The following is a 27,887-nucleotide window of genomic DNA, read 5'->3' as shown; positions in this document are numbered from 1 at the left end:
TTATTTTGACTTACCCTGGATTTTTATTTGAGGATTTAAAGGCTCCTGTCTGGTAAGAAGAACTTGTCCTACAGTTGTGAAACTCTCCTGCAGTCAGTCCTTGGCCTTCACTCAGGGCTCCTGGGGCATGCTGGGGCTGCCTGGTTGTCTGTTTTGATAGTGAGTTTTAAGTCTCTAGCAGCTCTTGGGAATTCTATCCACACTGACCTGATGAGGTCATTCTGCTTCCTGCTGAATTTCCTCTCTCTTTGTTTTGGACTGTTCAGATGAACATGACCTCGGACTATTCAGTAATGCCTCTGCTCCCTTTGGAACTACTTGCTCACTCCCTGGTTTTATCTCTCTCTGCACAAAAGTTCCATGTCTCTGAAAAGGAAAACAAAGTTGATATTAACCAGGGAAGTACAAACTGCAGCTCAGTTTTTGGGTTAGCTCAAGGATGGGTGATGCAGGCACTTATTTATCTGCCTTTTAAATTACTGTAACTTAGGTCCAAACCTAAAGACACCACCAGAATTATTACTGGTGAGCCTTGTAAAAAATTATAAAAGAAACAAGCAAATCAGCAGGAGGGAAGAGCAGAGAGCCTGAGAAGAACATTCTCAGTTTCTGTCACTGGACTGCACCTATTTGTACCAAGTTTTCTTTCTGGCTATGTAGATTGCCATCAATAAAATAGATACAACTCATAGAATTTATGACTGTGTTCAAATATCTATTAGTTCCAACAAAAATATTACATGTAATGAAATATGAAAATAAGCATCTACAGTTAAAAAATTCCGCCAGTTGACTATTGTATTTCATTTGGGTTCATAAATACCTCATATGCATTCCCCCCTACACACATACACACACACACACACACACACACACACACACACATAAAGGGTATCAAAAAGTTTATAAAATTGTTTTGATATTATCTTAAACAAATGATTTAAATAAACAAAATTCACTCAATGTGATCCAAAATTATGACATTATTCTTTGGTGTTTACTATGTAATTGAGATTCTACAATATGTGGCTATGATTCTATTGTACTAATAGTTATTTTTAAATAACTTTCAGAAAGGTGACTATGACTTGAAAAGGCTTACAGTTCTCCCATAAATCTGTCTGTCCTAAAGTATTAAGCAGTTAATTCTAAGCACTACCTCACCTTGCCCTTGATGGGCTCATTGGGAGATTTTCTGGCATCATATTGATGTGTAAAAGAGATGTATTCTATAAAGCTGTTTTTGCATTTTCTTGATGCATCCAGACAGACAACAGGAACTAAGGAAAAGAAGAGATTTCAATGAAATCAAGACATTAGAGTTGTCTGTGAAAATATAATCAGTATTCATCATATTTATGTTGTAAAAATTCTAACAAAATGAATTTCTTTAAGTATGAAAGTTACAACAACTATATAATTAGTACAATGTATTCACCATTGATCTTCCATGAAAACTAAATCAAAACAATCAAATTAGTCCCACATGTGGGATTATTAATTTAAAAACTGAAATTGTGGGGCTGGAGAGATGGCTTAGTGGTTGAGGTGTCTGCCTGCAAAGCCAAAGAATTCCAGTTTGACTCTTCAGGATCCATGTAAACCAGATGCACAAGGGGGCACATGCATCTGGAGTTCGTTTGCAGTGGCTGGAGGCTCTGGTGAGCCCATTCTCTCTCTCTGCCTCTTTCTCTCTCTCAAATAAATAAGTAAACAAATATGTTTAAAAATTGAAATTGATAGCATAATATTAAAAAGCTAGTGGGCTGGAGAGATGGCTTAGTGGTTAAGCGCTTGCCTGTGAAGCCTAATGACCCCGGTTTGAGGCTCAACTCCCCAGGACCCACGTTAGCCAGATGCACAAGGGGGCACACGCATCTGGAATTCGTTTGCAGTGGCTGGAGGCCCTGGCATGCCCATTCTCTCTCCTTATCTCTATCTGCCTCTTTCTCTGTCTGTAGCTCTCAAATAAATAAATAAAAATATTTTTAAAAAAAGCTAGTGGCCTTAAAATGTTAGATGTGCTCTATATACAGATTTTATATCTGTGTGTGTGTGCAATATATATATATATATATATATATATGTATATGTATGTATGTATTAGAATTATTTATTTATTTATTCATGCATGCACACATGTATCTTGCTGTTGCAAACAAACGCCAGATGAATATACCACCTTGCGTCTGGCTTTATGGGAGTGATGGGGAATTGAATCTGAGCTAGCAGGTTTTGTAAGAAAGTGCCTTTAACTGCTAAGCCATCTCTCTAGCCTTGTCAAATTATTTTTTATAAGTAGAAAGGGTAGGGGAAATTTTATGCTAAACAGGTAGTCATGTGGAGTGATTATGGTGGTGACCAAGGGATTCAATTGAAGTTGCTCCAGCCAGCAGTATGGAAGGAGCCAAACATCGGTGCTATGGCAGTTGTAGCTGAGCACATAATCCCTTCATTTTGCCCAATAACAAATGTTCTCAATGTTTGAAAGAGTATTTAACCCCCTAAAATTCTCCTTAAAGGAATCTTTCAATATAGATATGAACATAAAGATCTCTCTACTCATGTATGTTTGACATTCTAAATAACTTTTAAAACATTAGTTTACTTTCAACAGCTAATGACTCTGAATAATTCCAACTGCTTCTGATAATCAGTTTAACAAAGTAATTGAGCTGGGTGTGGTGGTGCACACCTTTAATCCCCAAACTCAGGAAGCTGAGGTAGAAGGATCCCTATGAATTTGAGGCCATCTTGGACTACAGAGTGAGTTTCATGTCAGCTGGAGCTATAAAATTTAAAAATATTATATGTGTATGTATAGAACACTTGCTGGGTGCCAGAGTTGGCACTGGAATATGGCTAAGTGTGGAGCCAAGTCAGTGCTACTCGTATGATATGTATGGGTGTCATTTGCTGGTCACCTATTGCAGAAACAGCTTCCTTTTTTTTAACTTTATTTTTTATTTATTTATTAGAGAGAGACAGAAAGAGAGAGAGAGAGAAACAGAATGGGCACACTAGGGCCTCCAGCCACTGCAAATGAACTCCAGATGTGTGCGCCCCCTTGTGCATCTGTCTTATCTGGGTCCTGGGGAATTGAGCCAAGGTCCTTTGGCTTTGCAGGCACATGCCTTAACTGCTAAGCCATTTCTCCAGCCCCCAGAAACAGTTTTCTTAAAACTAGTAACTAATGAAAATGTTCAGAAAATTGGGCGGTACTGTTTCCATCCACTTGGAACATGGGCAGAACCCTGGACCTAAGAATTGTGTACTGCCTAAAAAAAATAACACTACCACAGCCTAGAAGACAAGATAGATTACCAAAGAAGACTTTACCTTTTTCACACTGTAAATGGATGAAAGCAATCTGGGTCATGTGACTAGAAAAAGTAATCAAGTTAAAAGTGACAAAACTTGACTTGGGCTATTTGGGAGCTGTGATCTACAGAATCTACAGAAGCTCATTAATGAAGATCCTGATGACAGCAATGACTTTGAGCTGGTATACAGCAGGGCCTCAGGTAGGGCAGGGCCTTCCTGGAGAAAGCCTCTTACTAATCCTGCCCACCAGCAGTGACTCACCCACTAGTCCTGTACCCAAAGGTGATGGCAGTCATTAGTCCCAGATCCCACCTATCTCTTCAGCTGACTTTCTGCTTATCTTATAAATAATTGTAGTAAAGTAGTTGGATTTGCAGAAGAATGTTTGATTCAATAACTTTGTATGCCTCCTTTAATCCAAGCTGCTCTCATTCTTGGTTGGAGAATCTGTTTTACTTTACAGATGGCAGAGAAAATGGAAGAGAACCAATTCATCGATAAGAGAAGACAGTCAGCTGCACACCATGAGATGTTCCACCTCTACCACATTTGTCAGGACTGAAGAAATTGCAGAGGAAGTGGTGACATGAATATTGCTCTTGCTACTAACCTGATAACCAGTTCCAAGGCTATGGTGACAGATATGGTGATCAATCAAAACCCATCAAAGCAGAAATCCAGAGACAACAGAGAACTCAACACTAGATCAGACTGCCAACAGGCCTGTCATGGCTCAGGGAACATTGTGGAAGGGGGCAGAAAGATTGCAAGAGCCACAGAGTGGCTAGGAATACCCTGAGGCATGGTTCCCCAGTTATCTCACAGGGATGCTTCAAGCCTTCATAACCCCACAATGAATACTATAATCACACTGAGGAGGTCCTCCAGGGTAATAGGAGCAGGGGCAAGAGTACAATCTGTATGTGTATACATATACATACACACACATACATACACATACATACATACATACACACACATATATATATAATAATATATATGTACACACACACATATATATAGTATATATATATATATATATATATATATATATATAATAAAATTTTTTAAATGTTTGAGTTTGAGGTATGGAACTCTTAGACTAGTTAAATCTCGTTTAACCATGTTGCCCTAATTATAAAATAATTAAGCAAATATGAATCACAACAGAACAAAAATGGCCTGCAGGACCAGGCCAGCCTCTGAACCTAGCAAGAGCTGGATATTCTGGTATACGTGGAGTGGGGACACAGCCATCCCAAACAGTGCTCTCTGTTCATCTTATACCTCTCTGCCTTGGACTCTTAACAGTTAGTCATGGTAACCAAGTCCATAACAGCTCTTGACTTAGCATGAGAAGAATCTCAGCTCAGACACTCAGGTTGCACACTTGTATATTCAGAAAATAGGAAAGGCTGGGTGCGGTGGCACATGCCTGCAATCCCAGAACTGAGGAGGCTGAGGCAATAGGATCATGAGTTCTAGGCCAGCCTGGGTTATGTAGTGAGACCTTATCTAAAACACAAAGACATATAGGTGTGAGAGATTTGTAGAATTAATCTTTACCACTCTTACTTTGTTTTTGTCTCATTTTCTCAGCTTATTTGCTCCTGTTTGAGCCACTTAACCTCTAAAAATTTAATGATCTTCTGAATAGTAGAAAATGTGTGTCTCATATGCACATGCAACATAAATATCATAATCAGCTTAGATGTGAAAAAGAAGTTTAAGAAGTTGGAAAAAGTCCTATTATGTTGATGTGCTTGAGTACTGGTATGTTCATAAGTATTCTTTCATTAGCATTTAAAAAGGTATAGGCAAGAATATAAAATTTCAGTGCATTTGAGATAGCTGACCTCAAATTCATGTGGACATATGTCACTGTGGTAGTTGCCCCCAATATATTCAGTGTTTTATGAGTTTGTAGTTTGGATCTGCAGGCACCTGGCTGGAGGAAGTGCCACAGAGTGGTCCAGCCCTAAGGTGGGGTGGTGGGTTTACAATTCAGGTTTAAAGATATGGAAAGTGCTGGAGTTCCTGAAGTGTGCTATGTGGTTTTGCTTGCAGTTTTTTGTTTTTGTTTTTGTTGTTTTGTTTTTGACTTTTTCTCTCTGTGTGTGAAGCGGGGCCAGGGTCTTTTGCCATTATGGAACTTCCCCTGGGTCTGTAAGCTTCAATAAATCCCTTCCTACATAACTGTGCCTGGTTTGGAAGTTCATCTCAGTGACCTGTAGCTGTCTACTACAGTCAGAAAATATTATTCTTTTAAAAATTGGGGAGTTAGGGCTGGAGAGATGCCTCAACAGTTAAGGTACATGCCTGAAAAACAATGCCTGGGTTCAATTCCCCAGTACCTAAGTAAAGCCAGATGCACAAAATGGCATATGCATCTGCAGTTCATTTGCAGTGATTAGAAGCCCTGGCATGCCCATTCTCTCATATTCTCTCTCTCCCTCTCCTTGCAAAAAAATAAAAATACTTTTAAAACCTGGGGAGTCATACAATAAAACAATAAAAAATGGATGTAAGAATTTGTGTACCCTTGGTGGGTTTTCCTCTAGCAGTTTCAGAGTTTCTGGTCTGATGTTAAGGTCTTTAATCCATTTGGACTTAATAATTCTTGTGCATGGCAAGAGAGAAGAATCGATTTTCATCCTTCTGCAGATATATATCCAATTTTTCCAACACCATTTGCTGAAGAGGCTGTCTCTTCTCCACTGAGTATTTTTGGCATTTTTATCGAATATCAGGTGGCTATAGCTACTTGGGCTTACATCTGGGTCCTCTATTCTGTTCCACTGATCTACATGTCTGTTTTTGTGCCAGTACCATGCTGTTTTTGTTACTATGGCTCTGTAGTATAGGTTAAAATCAGGTATGGTGATACCACCAGCCTCTTTTTTGATGCTCAGTATTATTTTAGATATTCGAGGTTTTTTGTGATTCCAAATGAATTTTTGGATTGTTTTTTCTATTTCCATGAAGAAAGCCTTTGGAATTTTGATAGGGATTGCATTAAATGTGTAGATTGCTTTAGGTAAGATTGCCATTTTCACAATATTGATTCTTCCAATCCAGGAACAAGGGATGTTTCTCCACTTTCTAGTGTCTTCTGCAATTTCTTGCATGAGTCTTTTAAAGTTCTCATTGTAGAGATTCTTTACTTCCTTGGTTAGGTTTATTCCAAGGTACTTTATTTTTTTTGATGCAATTGTGAACGGGAGTGATTCTCTGATTTCATCCTCTGTGTTTTTGTTGTTAGCATATATGAAGGCTACTGATTTCTGTGTATTTATTTTGTATCCTGCTACATTGCTATAGGTTTTGATCAGCTCTAACAGTTTGCTAGTAGAGTCTTTAGGGTCCTTTATGTATAGAATCATGTCATCTGCAAATAATGATAACTTGATCTCTTCCTTTCCAATTTGTATCCCTTTTATGTGTGTCTCTTGCCTTATTGCTATGGCTAAGACTTCCAAAGCTATATTAAATAAAAGTGGGGTAGTGGACACCCTTGTCTTGTTCCTGATTTTAGTGGAAAAGCTTCCACTTTTTCCCCATTTACTAATATGTTGGCTGTAGGCTTGTCATAAATAGCCTTTATTATATTGAGATATGTTCCTTCTATTCCCAGTCTCTGTAGGACTTTTATCATGAAGGGATGTTCGATTTTGTCAAATGCTTTCTCTGCGTCTAATGAGATGATCATGTGATTTTTGTCCTTCAACCCATTTATGTAATGTATTACATTTATAGATTTGCGTATGTTGAACCATCCCTGTATCTGTGGGATAAAGCCTACTTGGTCTGGGTGAATGATCTTTTTGATATATTCTTGTATTCTGTTTGCCAATATTTTGTTGAGAATTTTTGCATCTGTGTTCATGAGGGAGATTGGTCTGTAATTTTCTTTTTTTGTTCTATCTTTGCCTGGTTTTGGTATCAGGGTGATGCTGGCCTCATAGAAGGAGTTTGGTAGAATTCCTTCTTTTTCTATTTCCTGGAAAAGCTGAAGAAGCAATGGTGTTAGCTCTTTCTTAAAAGTCTGGTAAAATTCAGCAGTGAATCCATCTGGGCCTGGGCTTTTTTTAGTTGGGAGATTATTGATAACTGTTCGGATCTCCATGTTTGTTATAGGTCTATTTAAGTGATTAATCTCATTTTGATTTAATTTAGGTAGGTCATATAGATCAAGGAAATCATCCATTTCTTTCAGATTTTCATACTTTGTGGAGTATATGCTTTTATAGTATGTCCCTATGATTTTTTGAATTTCTCTGGAATCTGTTGTGATGTTACCTTGTTCATCCCTGATTTTATTAATATGTGTCTCTTCTCTCTTTCTTTCGGTCAGATTTGCTAAGGGTTTATCAATCTTGTTTATCCTTTCAAAGAACCAACTCTTTGTTTCATTAATTCTTTGGATTGTTCTTTTTGTTTCTATTTCATTAATTTCTGCCCCAATCTTTATTATTTCTTCCCATTTACTGATTTTTGGTTTGCCTTCTTCTTTTTCCAAGGCTTTAAGGTGAAGCATTAGGTCGTTTACTTGCGACCTTTCTAATTTCTAAATATAGGCACTTAAGGCTATAAATTTACCTCTTAGAACTGCCTTCATTGTGTCCCAGAGATTGTGGTATGTTGTGTTCTCATTATCATTTGACTCTATAAATTTTTTTATTTCCTTTTTGATTTCTTCATTGACCCATTCATCATTTAGTAGTGTATTGTTTAGTTTCCATGATTTTGTGTATGCTCTATAGCCTTTCTTGCTACTGATTTGTAGTTTAATTCCATTGTGGTCAGATAGAATGCAAGGAATTATTTCAGTTTTCCTGAATTTGTTAAGATTTGCTTTGTGTCCTAATATACGGTCTATTTTAGAGAATGTTCCATGTGCTGCTGAAAAGAATGTATATTCTGCAGCCTTTGGATGAAATGTCCTGTATACATCTGTTAAGTCCATTCCTTCTATGACCTCATTTAGTCCAGATGCCTCTCTGTTTATTTTTTCCCGGGATGACCTGTCAATTGATGAGAGTGGGGTGTTAAAGTCACCCACCACCACTGTGTTTGGTGTTATCTGTGACCTTAGTTCTAATAGTGTTTGTTTGACGAATTTGGGAGCCCCCATGTTAGGTGCATATATGTTTAGGATTGTAATGTCCTCCTGTTGGAGTGTGCCCTTAATCAATATAAAGTGACCTTCCTTATCTTCCTTGACTAATGTTGGACTAAAGTCTACACTGTCCGATATTAGGATAGCAACCCCTACTTGTTTTCTAGGCCCATTTACTTGAAACACCGTCTTCCAACCTTTCACCCTAAGGTAATGTCTATCCTTTGTAGAAAGGTGAGTTTCTTGGAGACAACAAATTGTAGGATCCTGCTTTTTAACCCAGTCTGCGAATCTATGTCTTTTAGTTGGGGCATTGAGGCCGTTGATATTAAGAGATATTATAGAAAGGTGTGTATTTATGTTTGCCATTTTTTTTTGTGTGTGTGTGGTTCTGGTTCTACCTGTGCTCTCTTGTGTTAACTAGTATTTGAGTATTGCTTGTTTTTTCTAGGTTCCTTATATGAGTGCTTTTCCTTTTCTTCAGCATGGAGGATTCTATCAAGTATTTTCTGTAGAGCTGGTTTTGTCTTCAAATACTCCTTTAACCTGCTTTTGTCATGGAATATCCTTATTTCTCCGTCTATTTGAATGGATAACTTTGCAGGATAAAGTAACCTTTGTTGACAGTTGTTATCTTTCAGAACTTGGAATATATCACTCCAAGCCCTTCTGGCTTTAAAGGTTTGTGTTGAATAATCTGCTGTAATCCTGATGGACTTACTTTTGTAGGTAACTTGATTTTTCTCTCTAACTGCTTTCAATATTTTTTCTTTGGTGTGTGTGTTTGGAAGTTTGATTATAATATGGCGAAGAGAAGTTCTTTCCAGGTTTTGTCTGGCTGGGGTTGTAAAGGCTTCCTGTATCTGTATTGGCACCTCTTTCCCAATTTGGGGGAAATTTTCTTCTATGATTTTGTTGAAGACACCTACTATGCCTTTGGATTGGAATTATTCTCCTTCTACTATGCCCTGAATTCTAATATTTGATCTTTTCATAGTGTCCCGAATATCTTGAAATTCCCACTCATACTTTTGTCTTTCTCTTTGTTGGCCTGTATTAGATCTGCCACCTGGTCTTCTAGCTTAGATATTCTGTCCTCTCCTTCATCCATTCTACTGGTGAGGTTTTCTACGGAGTTTTTTTTATTTCATTAACTGTGTTCTTCATTGCTACTAATTCTGACGTTTTTCTTTATTATTTCTATTTCCTTATTTATGTCTTGTATTGCCTTCTTTATTTCATGAAACTGGTGTCCTGCATCTTCTTTGATTCCTTTGATTTCCTCTTTGAGTTCCTCTTTGACTCCTTTGATTTGTTCTCTGACTTCTTTGAACATATTTACAATCATTCTTTTGAAATCTTTTTCAGGCATTTCCTCTAACTCGTTCTCACTTGAGGTCATTTCTGATGCATTAATATTTTTAGGTGGATTTATATCGTCTTGCTTTTTAGTGTTTCTTGTGTTAGAATGTATACATTTTTGCATCCTGGATTAAGTTATTGCTTGGATTTTCTTGCTAGCTGGTATTCTTAGCTGTATCAATTGATTTGATGTTATATATTTTCAGGGTAGGAGCTTAAGGTGTTAGATGTGGCTCTTAAGACTCTGAGAGTATCTACAAAGGTGCTCCTAGGGGTTGAGTTTCCCCACTATGGGAGTATTCAAGTAGGCTGAGTGGAATAAAATACCGGTAGATTCTAAAAGTTAACTAAACACTGTACCCATTCAGTCAAAAACAGCCCCAATTATGTATGCCAGAGTAGTTATTATAACAACCAGATCCTCTATCAACACAGAGGTTAAGATTTCTGGTCTGATGAGGGATCCAAGTGAGACCCTTCCCTGGTGCAATCCTAGTTAACTTTTTGGATGATTTTGGTCTCAGTCAAGTTGCTGCCTGGGTCATCGGGCTGCTGTTCTGATTTCTGGAGCTGGGCACTGGCTCTTCCTGTGGGGCAATCCAAGCCTGGCAACTGTGGCCCTGCAGATCAGCACCCCCGCTGCTGGAACTGCTGCTGCTTCTGGGTCTGCTGTTGTTGCCACTCCTGGGTCCGCCTCTGCTGAAAGCTCCTGGGTCTGCTGCTGCTGGGGCCGCTGGTACCGGTTCCAGAGCTGCCAATGTTGCTGCTGAACTCTGCTCCTGCTTGGGTCCCACTGACGGCTCAAGTTGGCGTGGCCAGGTCCGGGACGCTGCTCTGTTCATCAGAGCTGGGCTCAGGCGGTGGGGGAGGGGAGGGAGCCGCAGCTGCTCTGGTTCTCTCGTGTTCGTCTACCTTGTGTTCTGCTCCTCCGATGCTCACTGCCGCTCTCCCTTCATGTTTCCTGAGTTGCGGAGAGTGCGGTGTGAGGGGAAGCTCTCGCACCTGGCTTTTCCTGCGGCTGGAGTCACGCCTGGTGGCTTTCTGGTGCGCCCCGCCGCCACGGCGGTTGGCGGAGCTGCGGGGCCGCTTTTGCTGTCCTGTGCAGTCTCTGGATGCTCTGGATTTCTCCTACTTCTCCACTGCCGCTTCAGTTTCCTATACACCTCACTGTTTAGTAAAAGTGTGTATTTTGCTGAGGTTTTTTGGTCTTTTTTCCCCCCAGGCTGCTTTGGCATGGTACCTACAAAGCCATCTTAACCGGAAGTTCCGAGAACTTGGTATTTTTACTTCGAGAAATTGTCTTAATCTTTTATGTCCACTTAAAAACATAACCAAGAAAAATTTTTCTACTAGAACACTACTCTTCTTAATAGTTTTTATTTTAATCTTGTATTAAAATATTACTAATGTAAAATATCATAGAGCTTCACATAGAGCTAAAAAAAATAACTATTGTAGGCTACACAGATATTTCACTGGTTAAAAGCACTAGCTTGTAAGACCTAACAGCCTTGGTTTGATTCCCCTATGCCCATGGAACACCAGATGTACAATGTGGCACATACATTTGCAGTTCCTTTGCAGTGTTAGGGCCGCCTGGCATTCTTATATTTACTCTGTCTCTCTGTACGTCTGTCTCTCAAATAATTAAAAAGATTTTTAAAAACTAGAAATAAATCATCCTTATGGTTCATCCTTATGCAAAAGAAAACTAAAACCTATCTTGAAAATTAATTTTACTATTATATCTGGTTTTTTAATTCAAAAGAACATTAAACTATCAAGATGTTGATAAGGAGTCAAAATTTCATTTAAATATGAATGCTACCCTTCACCAATTAAGTCAGCTTTTCCAATTACTTATAAAGTTTTATTATAAAAATCCAAATGTGAAGATGTATTATGCCATGATCTCAGATATAAAATAGAACCATTTGTAAGTAACCATAGAGGGCAGCCAGGAAAGTATGTGTGGTACAAGACATAAAGGGCACTTTCATTGTCAGCACAAGATAACATTGCTGAAATACCAAAGATCAGATGTAATTAGTGGGCTGATGGAAGAGAATGACTATGAGATGAATTTTAATAGATACTAGTACATGCTGATGATCACATTATGTTGATGTGTGTGTCTGTGTGTGTGTGTGTATATATATATATATATATATATATATATATATATATATATATATATAAATAATCTGGCACAATTGAGTTCTTACACATTTAAAATATTACATTGAAATATTTTCTTTCCATATAAATTATTTAAATTTAGTGTACAAACACCACTTAAAATAGTAATTAATTTTAGGTCTATGTTGGTTTTTTGTATGTTAGTTTAAATAATATTATGAATTTAGGTTAAATAATTTGTTAAGTAATGTGCAATATTCATTCAATTAAGAGTTCAGTGATAGAACATATGACTGGATATCCATTCAAATTGTTCAATAAATATTATCAAGTTTGAGCATTATACCAGACCCTAGGGTATGATAATGAACTTAGTAATTGGAAACAATACAAAAGAAAGACTAAAATATAACCTAATGGGAATATAACAATTTGCAATATATTCCTATATTAAATTCTCAATAAGAAAAGAAAATAAAGACAAAGAGGGAGAGAAGAGGGATGGAGTGGGGGGGGGATAAAGAAAATATACCAGGTTTTCTAAATTTGAGCTCAACACTTAATTTAGTATAGTACATGGATTAATAATTCAAATAACTCCATTTCTTGTCTACTACATAGCAAACAGTGTACATGTTATTTCATTTTGTTCTCAGAATAATCCTACATTATTATATGACTTTTGTTCAGCTAAAGGACAAAGAGTATGCTAGGAACTCATTTAATGTCCAGGACCACTTGGAAAAACTGTTTCTAGTATCCATGCCAAATAAACATTCTTCTCTAGGTTAAAATTTATTTCCCCTCAGAACTCTGAGAATATTAACTCATTGTGGACTTATGTCAGAGCTGTTTAATTTCATACTGACTCTCATTTCTTAGATGATGACATTTTCTTTAATATTTATAGAAAATTTTAGAATCTTCTCTTCATAACTCTTGTTTGTGATTTAGTAATTACATACAAGTGTGTGTTTTTTCTTTATGCTTGAAAACACTCATTGGGACTTCTCAATGCCTTTTTTTAAAAATTAAGAACATATTTTGTATGGACACATCACATGTTGGTAGTCTTTTCCCTCCTCCCTGCCTCCATTCTGCAGGGGACCCTCATCAAAGGGGTTGTGGGTTATGAGTTGTGGAAGCAGCTGTCAGTTATTGGGGGAAGCAGTGCCCCTGGGCATGGCATCCCAACCTGTGACACTTACAATCTTTCTGCCCCCTCTTCCACAAAATTCCCTGAAAGTTTACGTCAGCGATGAGCTCTTAGGAGGCTCTGGATTTCTGCTTTGGTAAGTGTTGAGTAAGTATCCTCTGCATCTGTCTCCTTCACCCTGGCACTGTTTGTCAGGCCCACCATGGAGGAAGCACTCTTGCTCATCTCTTCACTCCCTCTGTGATTTCAGTTTTTAAGCAATTTCTACAAATATCATAAAACTAGTATTCCTCATAATTCACTTTGAGAAATATTACCATTTAGTATATTTCCTATTATATTCCTGTATATTTTTGGTGGCAACAACAATGAACAGAATAATACTAATTTTGTGACTTTGAGAATGGCATTATTAACGATCAGTATAGGTTTTTTTTTTATATTAAAACTATCTGGAGACAAGCTGTTCACTAGGAAGGGCTAACAAACTTCTTGAGGGCTGCCCATGCTGTGTATATTTCACAGCTCCCATAGAGAAGTAATTTTCTCTGGAGGTGTCAACATATCTAATCCATCTTAATTCAACAGCAGTAGAATGAGTAGTAACAAAGACATTTTGCCATGACTAATCTTACCTATTCCACAAGAAGGCTTCTGCATCTTGTTGTGTCTGACTGGCAATACCAATGGACATGTTGGTCTTTGGAAGTCACTCCTCTGGGTGCTGCTAGTATCATAAGGTGGTTGGAAGACATGCACCAATGATTCACCATATGACCACCAGTTACTCTCCAGAGAAAATAATCAGAAACACCAACTCAAAAACTGTGTTGCTTGAAGCCTATAATTATTTAGTCATCTAATTTAATAAGTTATGAGAGAGTCTAGAATCTTAACAAAAATCTTAAATCTAGGAATAAATAATCCTTTCACAAAGAGTATATTTCTTAAATGGCACCTAAAAAGTCATATATTTTTAGCTAAAATACATGTGCTAAATCTGTAAGCTACTTTTTCTAGTAACAAAGTTGTAAAATATAACATAAAAATTACATTTCTATGTTTTTATTTATTTATTTATTTCCTGAGGAAGGGTCTTGCTGTAGCCCAGGCTGACCTGGAATTCACTCTGTAGTCTCAATGTGGCCTCGAGCTCACAATGATCCTCCTACCTCCATCTCCCAAGTGCTGGGATTAAAGGCATGCACAACCATACCTGGCCATTTCTATGTTTTATACTATCTTATTGAATATACTCTCAAATTTATAGCTCTATATATTAAATAAATTTAAACTACAATTATGCTCTATACCTTTTATTATGGCAAAATAATATACATCATAAAATACATTTTATTTCCTAACCAAGCATACAATGCTATATGCCTATGTAAAGCTGAAATAAAAGGTTCACAAAATTTTTATAATCATGGAAAATGTTAATAAAAATTTAAAAAAAAAAAGAAAAAAAAAGGTTCACAAAATATTACAATTATTGCAGGGCTATGTTATTTTATTACTTTTCTTCTATTTCAAGTCACAATGCTGAGCAAAACTCACATTGATTTAAAATTCACTAATGATTCAGTTCACAAAACTGTTTTAAAGGATAATATCTCTGTTACTGAATTTTCAGTACTAGGTATTATGGAAAGAGTGATGAATGGATCCTTTAGCTTGTATGGGCAGTTCATCTCTTAGAAGTTGAGAGAACAGTAAACTGTTACTCAACTTAATTCTGATATAAAAGTGTTTTACTTCTGCTTGATCAAAAAGGATAGGACATTGAAGGAAGGTAAATGAGAGCTTAGAAGCTTGGGACATAATTAGGGAATGATGAAAACTTGGTAACTTTTTTTTACATTTTTTGTTTATTATTTATTTATTTATTTGAGAGCAACAGAGAGAAAGAGGCAGAGAGAGAAAGAGAATGGATACACCAGGGCCTCCAGCCACTGCAAATGAACTATAGACATGTGCACCCCTTGTGCATCTGGCTAACATGGGTCCTGGGGAATCGAGCCTCAAACCAGGGTCCTTAGGCTTCACAGGCAAGTGCTTAACTGCTAAGCATCTCTCCTGCCCACTTGATCACTTAAAATTTATTTATTATTTATTTATTTAAGAGAGAGAGAGAGAAGATGGGCATGCCAGGGCTTTCAGCCACGGCAAACAAATTCCAGACACAAGCGCCACCTTGTACATCTGGTTTACATGGATCCTGGGGAATTGAACTGAGGTCCTTTGGCTTTGCAGGCAAGCACCTTAACCACTAAACCATCTATCCAGCCCATTGATCACTTTTTAAAAATCAGATATGATTCCATAGCAAAAGCTTTTTAAAATATAAAATATCAAGGAAAAAATGAAATAGGCCAAAGGCAACAAAAATAAGGATTTTATAAAAGAAAAATTGGAGCAAGAAATCAAGGAAAGAATAATAAGTGTTACTCAATTTGAAGTTCTTTGGGAAGGAAAATTATCTTCAGATTAGAAAAGATGGGATGAGCATATACCAGAGGGGGCTAAGAACTGAATATCAAATGAGAGAAGTAGATCTCACTTTATTAAGTTAGTACAGTCAGTGACAATTTGTAAGCAGGAATAAGAAAATAATGGACAATTATAAACACATTTCACAGAAAGTTAGGAACTAGAAAACATAAGAAAATATAGAGGTTGACTAATGTCTCATATTTTCAGAATTTTCAAAAGATAAATTTTAAAAAACATTTATTTATTTGCAAGCAGAAAGAGAGAGAGAGGGAAGGAAAGAGAAAAAAAGAATGGGTACACCAAGGTTTCTTGTCACAGCAAATGAACTCTAAATGTGTGTACCCTTTTTACATCAGACTTTACATAACTGCTTGGGGAATTGAACTTGGGCCATTAGGGTTTGCAAGTAAGTGCCTTTAACTGCTTAGCCATCTCCCCAGTCCTAAATGGTAAAAAAAATTAAATTATGACTACTTGATATAGATCCTAAAAAAAAAAAAAACTCTAGAACAAATTACTAAGCAGATGGTATCTTCTCACTATCTGGCTAAAAGTAGTCACATCTTTCTGGCCTATGGCCAGCTTTCTTACAGTTTTCTACTCCATAAATATGATAGTACTTATAGGCTTTATCTTACTCTCACCAAAATTCTATCAGATAGGTATACCTCTTACAGATGAAAAAACTGTAAGATTAACTTCTCCAAGTTATATCACTAGCAGGCCCCTAAATTCTATGCTCCATTACTATACCAAATCTGTGGAATGTTAAACCACATAAGCAAAGGCTTATAGTCTCCTGTGTATAGCCAGAACAGAATATCACAGATATCTAATCATTGGTTTTTTTGTTTATTTTTATTTATTTATTTGAGAGTGACAGAGAGAGAAAGAGGCAGAGAGACAGAGAGAGAGAGAGAGAGATAGAGGAGAGTGGGTGTGCCAGGGCTTCTAGCAACTGCAAACGAACTTCAGACACTTGTGCCCCCTTGTGCATCTGGCTAATGTGGGTTCTGGGGAATTGAGCCTTGAACTGGGGTCCTTAGGCTTCACAAGCAAGCACTTAGCCACTAAGCCATCTCTCCAGCCCCAGATATCTAATTTACAATGAATATAAGTCTATTGGCTCATAGTTCTAGAGCCTGGGGACATCTGAACTTAGTCAGGCTTGTTAATTCTAATTCCATGGTGACATCTTGAACTCTTACATTATGGGGGAGGTAAAACTTCCCTTGGATCTGTAAGCTTGAAATAAATTCATTCCTCCCATAAACTGTATCTGGTTGAATGTTCATCCTAACATGGAGCTAACTATAATACAATGGAAACTTAGTTTTATTTAATTTCTAAATATTGGTACTTTAAAACAGATTAAGCCAGGCATATTGGTACACGCCTTTAATCCCAATGCAAGGGAGGCTGAGCTAGGAGAGATTGGCATGAATTCAAGGCCAGTGACTCAGCCTGGGACAGAGTGAGAACCTAACTCAAAAAAAAAAAAAGAACGAAAGAAAGAAAAACAGACAGAAATAAAAGAAATTATGCTAAGTAAATGTTTTCTAAAGTATACTTTGTCAGAACACTAGCCATCACCCATCCGTAGTCTAAACCTAAGATCAAAAAACCAAAATCCACATGGTCAGATTCATCTCAACCCCTTTTCTGGTACCAAACTAACTATTGTAGTCAGCTTCATGTTGCTGGGATGAACACCCAAACAGACACAATTTATGAGAGGAAGGGATTTATTTCAGGTTTATAGATTCCAGGGGAAGTTCCATCAATGGCAAAAGAATTGGCTCCCTTTCATAGATTAAAGCATAGAGACACCACCAAACAGCCAGCACCATCAGTAAGCATGAACTGCCAGACCTCAAACTTCTCTGAAAACACACATCGTAGCGTTGGGCTGAAGATCTGCCCCAAACACACCTGAGGGCTAGCTCCAGAGTTTGCTCTTAGTGACACCTTCTCTAGCAGGCCACTTGAAGACTTAAGCAGGAAGCTTAACCTTAATCAAGAATACCTGAGGCTGGCTGGAGAGATGATTTAGTGGTTAAGGTGTTTGCCTACGAAGCCTAAGGACCCATGTTAAATTCTCCAGGTCCCATGTGAGCTAGATGCACAGGTGACACAAGCATGCAAGATCACACATGTGCACAAGGTGGCACATGCATCTGGAGTTCAAGTGCAGTGGCTGGAGGCCCTGGCTCACCAGTTCTCCCTCTCTCTCTCACTCTTGCCCTTGCTTTCACTATCTCACATAAAAAAAGGCAGACTGGTTGGGTCTGCCTCAAAAAGAAAAAAAAAAAAAAAGAACACCTGAGGCTATGGGGAGACATATGTTCACATTCAAACTACCACACATTGGAAGTGATTGAACTAAGAAAATAAACAAAACACCTTCCTTTTTACTTATTCTAGTAGTTACAACTTTATGCTTTTATGTAGAAATATGTAAATATAATTTTATTTTAAAATCTTTAAAGAAAGCAAGCTAACTGCCAGTGTAGTTCATACCTGCAATCCCAGACTGCAGAAGGAGGATTTGGAGTTTGAGGCTAGTCTAGGCTACATAAATAAGGAAACTATGTCTTGAAAAAGAAAAACAAGAGCTGGGGAGATGGCTCAGCTGTTAAAAGTGCTTGCTTAAAAAGCCTGTTGGCCCTGAGATTTAATTCCTCAGTATCTACACAATGCCAGATGCAAAGTGGTAAATGCATCTAGAGTTCATTTGCAGTGACAAGAGGCCCTGGCATGACCTTTATCTCTCTCTCTGCTTAAAATAAATAAATAAACAAATATATATATATATTTGTTATTTATTTTATATTTTATATTTTAATATATATTTATTTTATATTTTATATTTTAAAATATATATATATATATATATATATATATATATATATATATATATATATATATATATATATATAAAAGGAGGGTGGGGGAGAAGACTCAGGGGATAAAGCACTTGCTGTGCATGAGTACCTGAGCTTGGATCCCCAGAAGTTACAGCAAAGCAGGACACTATAGCCAAAACATCTTTAAGCTCAGTGTGCCGAAAACAAGAAGGGAGACAGAGACAATTTCCCAAAAGCTCATTGGCCAGCTAGTCTGGTGAACACAGCAATGAACACTGAGAGACCCTGCCTCAAACAAGGTACAAGGAAAATGTTAATATTAAGCACTATTTAAAATATTTTCAGTTTCTTTATTTTAAAGCCAATACTATATATATAATATTTATTTATTTAAGAGAAAGAAAATAAAAAGACAGAATGAGAGAGGGAGAAGGTAGGTACACCAGAGCTTCCTGCTACTGCAAATGCCATGTTATGCATTTAGCTTTATATGGGTAGTAGATAATAAAATCCAGGCTCTCAGACTTTGTAAACAAGTCCCTTTAACCACTGAGCCATCTCTCAAGCCCAACATTAATATATTTTAAATAAGTGTTTAAAAAGAACTGCCATCTGAAAAAAGAACAAAATTTATATACATCTGAAATAAAAATATGTATTCTCTGAGTATGTGGGAATGAGTACATTTCAAAGTTCACTGCTTTTGAAATAAGAACATTCTCTTCCCCACATGCACCAATGCTATAACTCTACTTGTGGCATCTTCTACCTTCCTCTGTAGCACTCTTCAGTCATACCCACTGTGATTCTCTCTGGCCTGCCCTCTGCCTACTTACTTTTTCCTGTTCTTACAGGTTTATCACTAATACACACGAATTAGATTGCTACTTTGCCAGCTAGTCTTGCAGATAGCAATTCTTAGCACCTCTGTTCTGTTTTTCGCAACACCTGTAAACCAGAGTAAACTCGTTGGAAAATCTCTGTTCTCAAACCTGTTTATTTTCTCGGTGTCTTTACTAAAGATACCCTTAACTCAGTGCTGAAATAGCACTAAGAACAGTCACTCATTGTGACAAGGACAGTTGATGGCATCAGTGTGGATAACACAAAAACAATCTCCATTTAAATGTTAGATGAAACCACAGCTCTACCTAAGTCACACACGGGCAGAGATGGAGAAAGCAGTGGATTAGGGCAAGGCTGTCATTGCCACAAGTGTCTGAGGCCATTCAGATGGTACACTTTTCCTTCCTCGAATGCCATGCAAGAAAGAAATTGCAATTAACTCTGTGGCATGTTTTGAATAGTATCTGTTAGTTACTTACTAACCCTATCACTGTACTGGGTCTCCAATTAAAAAAAAGAATCCTCCTCACAATTGAAAACAGTGGGCTCCTCAGTCCAAAAACTGTAGAATAGTGGACTCTGTCACTTAGAGAGAATGCTTACAATATGCTTCCTTTGTTTAACATAAAAGCCCTTTTGCCAGGTCCCTACATGGTGGCCACTTCCTCTCTCAAATGAAGCTTCCTCTGACCACTTGTTTAAAGTTGTAGCCTTTACCTTATCTTCCATGACATCCCTATTACCATCCAATATCCCAACAGTTTCCTTGGTTTTTTTTCTGAAGTTCTCCCCTTAGAACATAAGCAGCATAAGGACAGTATATCTCCACCAACACTGCTATTTATTTATTTATTTATTTATTTATTTATTTATTTAATTTTTTGAAGCAGGGTCTCACTCTAGTCCAAGCTGACCTGGAACTTAACTCTGTAGCCCAGTCTGGCCTCAAATTTATGATGATCAGCCTCTTGAATACTAGGATTAAACCATGCCTGGTTCCCCTCCCACATATATTTTGTTGACTGCTGTATCCCTAGCACGCAGAAAAGTTTTGATAAAAATACTTTTTTTTTGAGGTAGGGTCTCATTCTAGCCCTACTTGAACAGGAACTCACTCTGTAATCCCAGGGTGGCCTCCAACTCACAGTGATTGTCTTACCTCTGCCTCCCTAATGCTGGGATTAAAGGCGTGAGATACTATACGTAGCTAAAAACACATATTTTAATGGCCAAAGTGCTGAAACAAAGCGACAGTAGAGTGCTCAGCACTAAAAGAGAGATACCTCTATCATATCCTTCCAAGGCTCAGGGACCATGTGGAAGAGGGAGCTGAAAGAATGTAAGAGCCAAGAGGAAGGGGAGGAGTGCTTACAATGCAATCTTCTAGACACAAAATGGCCTTGATATTCATGATCTCACAGTGGCTGACACTACCTACATAAGACCTGCTTAATAGGAGGAAAAAAATGATGACATCAAAATAGAAGAGTCTAGTTGTCAAGAAGAAAAGATTCAGTAGAGGGGGGATTTGGGAAGGGTAAAGGGGAGTGGTGGAAAGAGATTATGATCATAGTATATTATTTATATTTATAGAAGTTGTCAATAAAATGTTTTTTAAAGTATAATAGTATTTTCTTTGTCTTGAGGCAGGGTCTTTTTTGTTTGTTTGTTTTTTGAGGTAGTGTCTCACTCTAGCCCAGGCTGACCTGGAGTTCACTATGTAGTCTCAGACTGGCCTTGAACTCAGGACAATCTTCCTATCTCTGCCTCCTGAGTGCTGGGGTCAAAGGCATGTACCACCATGCCCGGCAAAAGTGAATATTTTAATCCTCATAAAATCCCTGAGGAGTTAGTATTCTTGTATCTATAAGGAAACAAACTAAAGCTTAGAAAAATCATTGTCCCAAAGTCACATACAAATGTACAGCAGTGAAGAAGAAACAAGTGATGATACCTGCAGCCATGTAGAGAAACTGAAAACTCATTTACTGAGTGAGATTAGTGAGGTTTTAAAAGACACATGCTGTACATATACATCCATTTGTATGACCCAAGAAAAGGCAAAAACAGACCTATTCTGGATCAGGAGAAGAGGATGTCTGTAAATAAACCCAGGGCATTTCAGAGAGCTTGGTTGTGGTGGGGTAACATGACTACACCTCTCCAATTCAGAGTATTGTAACTAAGGTGAACTTTCCTGTGTAAATGCCATGGAAAGAACAATGTCCCCATCACACAAAACTGTTTGTCTTCACTTCTGAACTTGTAGACAGGGAGATTATCCTAGAAGAATAAGTGAATCCATTTAATCCCAAGAGTCCTAAGGAGGCAAGATGGTCAGACAGAGAGATTTGAAGACATGATGCTATTGGCTTATGGCAATTTATAACAGCAATAGACTAATACAAAAAAAATCATAGTGCAACAACCCTGCCTTAAATTCTGGTATGGTAAGCAACCTCAGCATTTAGGAGGATCAGTAGATAGATCATCCCTGGCTACAATGGCAAATTTGAGAGCAACCCAGATTACATGAAACCCTGACTCAAAAAACCCAAAAATACAAAAACAAGAGCTGGAGAGATTGCTCAGTGGTTAAAAAGTTAAGGTGCTTGCCTGGAAAGTGAAGCCTAAGGCCCAGGTTTGATTCCTCAGTGCACACATAAGCCACATGCAAAAGGTGGCATATGCATCTCGAGTTCGTTTGTAGTGGCTACAGGCCCTGGCATGCCCATTCTTTCTCTTTGCAACTTTCTTTCTCTGTCTTAAATAAAAAATAAAAACTATATATCATATATGACACACATATATATGCATATATATATATGTATACGTATACGTATACACACACACACACACACACACACATATATAAAACAAGCATTCAGTTTGGCATAGTGAATAAGACAGATGTAGCTAATCCAACAGTGCTGAGTCAGAAACATGACTGTGACATCTGCTTATTTACCTCAGGTATGTCAAAATAGCCTGACTGGAGTATGTGTTAACTGTACTATAGTTCCAATAACACCTCAGACATTGTTGGAGAGATTAAAAAATATAATTCACATAAAATTAGCTTGTCTCTAGCACTTTCTGTGCTTTAAATTACTGGTGCTATGACTTTAAAGGGAGTATCTGAATTGCTGGATATCATTGGAATTTTTTTTTTTTTTTTTTTTTTTTTCGAGGTAGGGTCTCATTCTGGCTCAGGCTGACCTGGAATTCACTATGTAGTCTCAGGGTGGCCTCGAACTCTCAGCGCTCCTCCTACCTCTGCCTCCCGAGTGCTGGGATTAAAGGCGTGCGCCACCATGCCTGGCTAAGTGGAAATTTTTTATTAGCATATAAATCACAAACACAATACTATAGAAGATTTTTTTTCAGTACTTTTTGAGCATTACTTAGTGATTACAATCTGATCCAATCCAGAAACAATGACTGACTTCCTTTCCTATATGCATACTGTTTAGATGCCTCACTTATCTCTTAGAAGAGTTGCAAGTTTTAACCACCAGATTACAAACAGTACTACTCTGAGATATGTCATGTCATTTAAATAGACTGTGACCAAACTGTCCTACACAATAGCTTCTGAATATAAGTCTATATTTGTAGATAACAAACATCTGTCTAACCTGCTCTTCTGGTCCTTTGTATGAATCTATATAGGGAACTGGGTCATTGTATGTTCTTGCATTTGTGTTAATGAATTTAGCATAATTTATACGTCTTCTCCCCACACATAAGTTTGAAGGTTGTACGCTTTTTCCAGTATTGCTTTCATGTTTGATTTCTTCTTGTTTTCCATTTTCATATGCTGTACCAGCATCTATTTTATGGTGTCTGAAAAACATAAATAGTCATTCATCCTAATAAGCATTTCAGTAGAGTCATAATTATATAATATCTAAATACATATTAGTCAAGACAATTTAAGTTGGATTAATAGCTTTGATAAGCTCACTATAAAAGTTGAGATCATATCATCTCAGTCACTTAAGAGCTAAAGAATTCGTGAAAACAGTGATTATTCATTATGGTGAACAGACTCTTATTTTCCAGGAATAGAGTAGTGACTTGATTGTGTTTACAAATCAATTTATAGCATTTATTCATATGGCTAATCTGAACATTTATTCTTTAAAATTTTTCTTATCAAGAGGTATACCCTTTTGACCTAGAAAATTCAGCTATACAAGGATAGCTACTAAATTTTAAAAAAACACCTTGGAGGGGCTGGAGAGATGGCTTAGCAGTTAAGCGCTTGCCTGTGAAGCCCAAGGACCCCGGTTCAATGTTCAATTCCCAGGACTCACGTTAGTCAGACACACAAGGGGGTGCATGTGTCTGGTGTTCATTTGCAGTGGCTGGAGGCCCTAGCACACCCATTCTCTCTCTCTCTCTCTCTGTGCCTCTTTCTCTCTCTTTCTCTCAAATAAATAAATAAAAATGAAAAAAAAATTTTTTTTAAAAGGACCACCTGGAAAATTTATAAGTCATTCAATGTTCACCATATTTTTCTTTTTGAGGAAAGGCCACTATGCAGGCAAAACCAATCATTCTGGCCAAGGACACAGTCCAGTGTATGCAAGCATGAGAACCCCAGTCCCTACTTAAAAACCAGACACTTTGATAGACTGTTGTCATCCCAACTATGCACTCCCGAGAAGGGAGGCAAAGACAAGAGAATTCCTCCTGAAGCTTAGGAGCCAGCTAGCCTTAGTATAGCTTGAGAACTTGCTTCAAATGTGGTAGAAGGTGAGTACTGACCTCTGCATACATGCCATGGCACACATACACCTGCATTCACATACATAAATACATACATATCACACACACACAAATACAGAGAGAGAGAGAGAGAGAGAGAGAGAGAGAGGGTGAGAGAGAAGTCATTTTGCTACCATTGCTAATAATTAGACTGCTATAAAAATAAAAATTATTACAATGAAAAAGTATTAAAGAAATGTTTAAAATAATTGATAAGTCATGGGAAAAAAAGCTTTTTTTCTTTCAAGGTAGGGTCTCACTCTAGCCCAGGCTGACCTGGAAGTCACTATGTAGTCTCAGGCTGGCCTCAAACCCATGGTGATCCTCCTATCTCTGCCTCCCAAATGCTGGGATTAAAGGCATGCGCCACCACGCCTGGCAGGAAAAAATCCTCATAAAAGCTAGAGGACCAATCTGTAAGAATTTGAGAGAAAACCAACATGAAAAGGAAACTGTAACTCTTGGCTGCTACCTGGAAGAGGGAGATGGAGAAAAGGAAGAAAAGGAAGCCAGAACTTTTGAGCTACAACAGTTTGTGAGCAGCTGCATGGTGGTGGGGATCTCTAAGAGAGGGAGAACACTCACAGTATCAGGCCAAGCATGCATAGTATTTTGGTCAGTATTTGAAAAAGGGAGACAGAAAGGAGCAAAAGAAAAATGCTTTTCAAGTTATAACTCAAAAAACTCGACAGATTTAGGAGAGAAGATCTGTAAACAACTGCGAGAAATACTTAAAATTAAAAGAGCAAATAGTATAAAAGGTAGCATTTTAAAATTCCACATACTCAGGCTGGAGAGATGGCTTAGCGGTTAAGCACTTGCCTGTGAAGCCTAAGGACCCTGGTTCGAGGCTTGGTTCCCCAGGTCCCACGTTAGCCAGATGCACAAGGGGGCGCATGCGTCTGGAGTTCGTTTGCAGAGGCTGGAAGCCCTGGCTCGCCCATTCTCTCTCTTTCCCTCTCTCTCTCTCTCTCTCTCTTTCTCTCTCTCTCTCTCTGCCTCTTTGTCTCTCTGTCAATTTCAAATAAATGAAAATAAACAAAAAAAATTTTTTAAATTCCACATACTCGACAAATAACAAAATGTATTAATATGGAAAAAAATTATGTGTGTGCAGTGCCTGTGTGTGATGTGTGGCATATGTGATGTGTGTTGTATAAACATGTGTGTGCAGATGCAAAAGCCCCATGCACATTTGTGCAGAGGCCACTGGAGAACTTTGGGTATCCTTACACTCATCCGTGTATTTCTTTGAGCCAGGGTCTCTTCCTCAACATAGTAACTGCTAGCCCTCAGGGAGGCCCAGCCATTCTCTGGTCTCCAACCCACCCCAAGGATTCTGGGGAGTCAAACTTGGTAGTCTCCAGTCCAAGAGGCCTTCATGCTTCCGCAGCAAGTGCTCTAAATGCTGGGTCTTCTCCCCAGCCCATAAATCTGAAAACTTTTAATATAAAAGTTTATAAAATCACATGACTGTGTACATAACTAATAAAAATAAAATTAAAATTAAGTTTGTAAAATCAAGTTTTGATCCCATAGAAGGTAAGCCAATAAGAGTCCAAAATGTAAGTGGGTAGTTTTATTTTGCTTTATATATAGCTGTTAAAATGTAACCCCTACCTTACTTCAAAGTAGCCCATTTTCTCCAATCTATCCTGTTGTTTTTCATCTAAAACCTTCAAGTAGTCTTCCATTTCATTTACAATAAAATACAGCCTACTGATTGAGCCAGTGTGGCCTGTTTTAGCTAGTCATGTCAATGTCATCCAGGCCTTCTCTCCACCAACTGCAACCCCAAGTTTCAGTTCTCTCTTCTCCTCAAGGCACCTGCTATTCCTTCTTCACCATTATGTTTCCCTTGTTCCTTGCACAGGTCACCACAGGTCTTAGTTGAAAAGTGACCTGTCACAAACCCTTCCTAGGTTCCCCTCCCCACTATTCTCTATGCTTTTTCCATTTCCTTCATGTTACTTACTATAATTTATAATTTATGACTACATGTCTTTTGTTGACTTGTCTTTCGGAAGCATCAAAAATGATGGGCTATTTCACTGATCACTGCAGGCAGCTGTCCTGTTCATCTGAGGTAAATGGTTTGCCATTAAAACATTTGAATATTTCAAATGAATCTACTTGATTTGCTTTTCTTCCTTTTTTTCTTTTCTTCCTTCCCTTCTCTCCTCTTTCCCTCCCTCTCTCCCTCCCTCCCTTCCTCCCTTCCTTCCTTCTTTCCTTCCTCCCTCCGTCCCTCCCTCCCTCTTTTCCTCCCTGCCTCCTTCCCTCCCTTTGTACCTTTCTTCCTTCTTTTCCAGGCAGAGTCTCCCTCTAGCCCAGGCTGACTGGGAATTCACTCTGTAGCCTCAGGCTGACCTCAAACTCACAGGGATCCTCCTACCTCAGCTTCTGGAATGCTGGAATTAAGGCATGTGCCACCAGCCTGGAAGGATTTGCTTTTCTTCTCTGGCTTTGTTTTAACTGTATAATTTGAACCCTCACTCCACTGTACATAAAAACAACATGCAGAAGCCAGGCATGGTGGTGCATGCCTTTAATCATAGCACTTGCTGTGAGTTCGAGGCCACCCTGAGACTACAAAGTGAATTCCACATCAGCCTGGGTTGAAGCGAGACCCTATCTCGAAAAACCAGAAAATAAATAAATAAATGCAGACTTTGTGATGTTATTTTCCTATTTCCACAAAAAATTGTTCTCTACAAAGGATTTAGAAAAACTGATTGCTGGTAAAGTGTAAATGCTTCTATTACTTTTCCAGAGACATATGTATTTATTTAAAGGTTGTAACTTTTGAGTCAATTCATTTATCCCTGCAAACTCCTGGCATCATTTTCTCCATCTGTTTTTCATAGCTGTAACCCACTGTGGTGGTTTGATTCAGGTGTCCCCCATAAACTTAGGAGTTCTGAATGCTAGGGTCCCAGCTGATGGAGATTTGGGAATTATCGCCTCCTAGAGGGAGTGTATCATTGGGGGCTGGCTTATGGGTATTAAAGCCAGTTTCCCCTTGCCAGTGTTTGGCACACCCTCCTGTTGCTGTAGTCCACCTTATGTTGGCCAGGGGGTGATGTCCACCCTCTGCTCATGCCATCGTTTTCCCCTGCCATCGTGGAGCTTCCCCTCAAGCCTATAAGCCAAAATAAATCTCTTTTTCCCAGAAGCTGCTCTTGTTGGGTGATTTCTACCAGCAATGCGAACCGGACTGCAACACCCACCAATATATATTAGAATTAGTCTTTGAAGGAAAGAGCTATGGATACTTGCTTGCACATGTATGTACTTATCTGATTCAGCATTTGTGGTGTGAATGGTTATAGATAATACAAAAATGTAAAATATATGACTGTTGTAGACTCCGTAGAAAATACAGAAAGCATTAATGGATGGGGAGGCTCTGGGTTCTATCTCAGCACTGCAAAGTAAACAAACAGCAGCAACAAAAACAATGGGTTCTGAAATCAATCAAACCTTGGCTGGAATCCCAACTCTGCCATTTAGTATTTAAGCTTCTGCCTCTGTATGTGCACAGTAAGAATAACTATAGTGAGGGATTTGAGAGCAGCATTGGATAGTCACTCTTTCATTGAATATTAAGTGGCAGGTGCTTTGAGGCACTGAGGATACTGCACAGACAGATGAAACCCTGCTCTCACAGAACGTACATTCTAGTGAAGAAAGGCAGGTGACACACAGATAACACACAGTCTGCTGGAAAGTGGGTGGTGAGTGGAAGGTGGATGGCAACACAGCAGGGAATGGGGAGGAGGCATGCATGGATGTAGGAGGCAGG

General features: G+C 38.2%; 1 protein-coding gene across 1 annotated transcript; it reads right to left on the bottom strand.

The window, feature by feature from the left end:
• C4H2orf73 (chromosome 4 C2orf73 homolog) lies at positions 1–26,388 on the bottom strand (the record flags this gene model as incomplete). Its single annotated transcript, XM_045146711.1, is given in 7 exon segments — positions 1–85; positions 87–252; positions 255–366; positions 1,165–1,280; positions 13,736–13,889; positions 22,948–23,155; positions 26,375–26,388. Coding segments are annotated over 7 exon segments (855 nt in total), but the record flags the coding sequence as incomplete, so codon positions are not given.
• Between the last annotated feature and the right edge of the window lie 1,499 nt (positions 26,389–27,887).

This window comes from Jaculus jaculus, chromosome 4 (assembly GCF_020740685.1).
Source record: "Jaculus jaculus isolate mJacJac1 chromosome 4, mJacJac1.mat.Y.cur, whole genome shotgun sequence".
NCBI classification, from domain to species: domain Eukaryota; kingdom Metazoa; phylum Chordata; class Mammalia; order Rodentia; family Dipodidae; genus Jaculus; species Jaculus jaculus.
The sequence above is the reverse complement of the archived record's forward strand: the minus strand, read 5'-3'. Positions and strand labels throughout refer to the sequence as shown.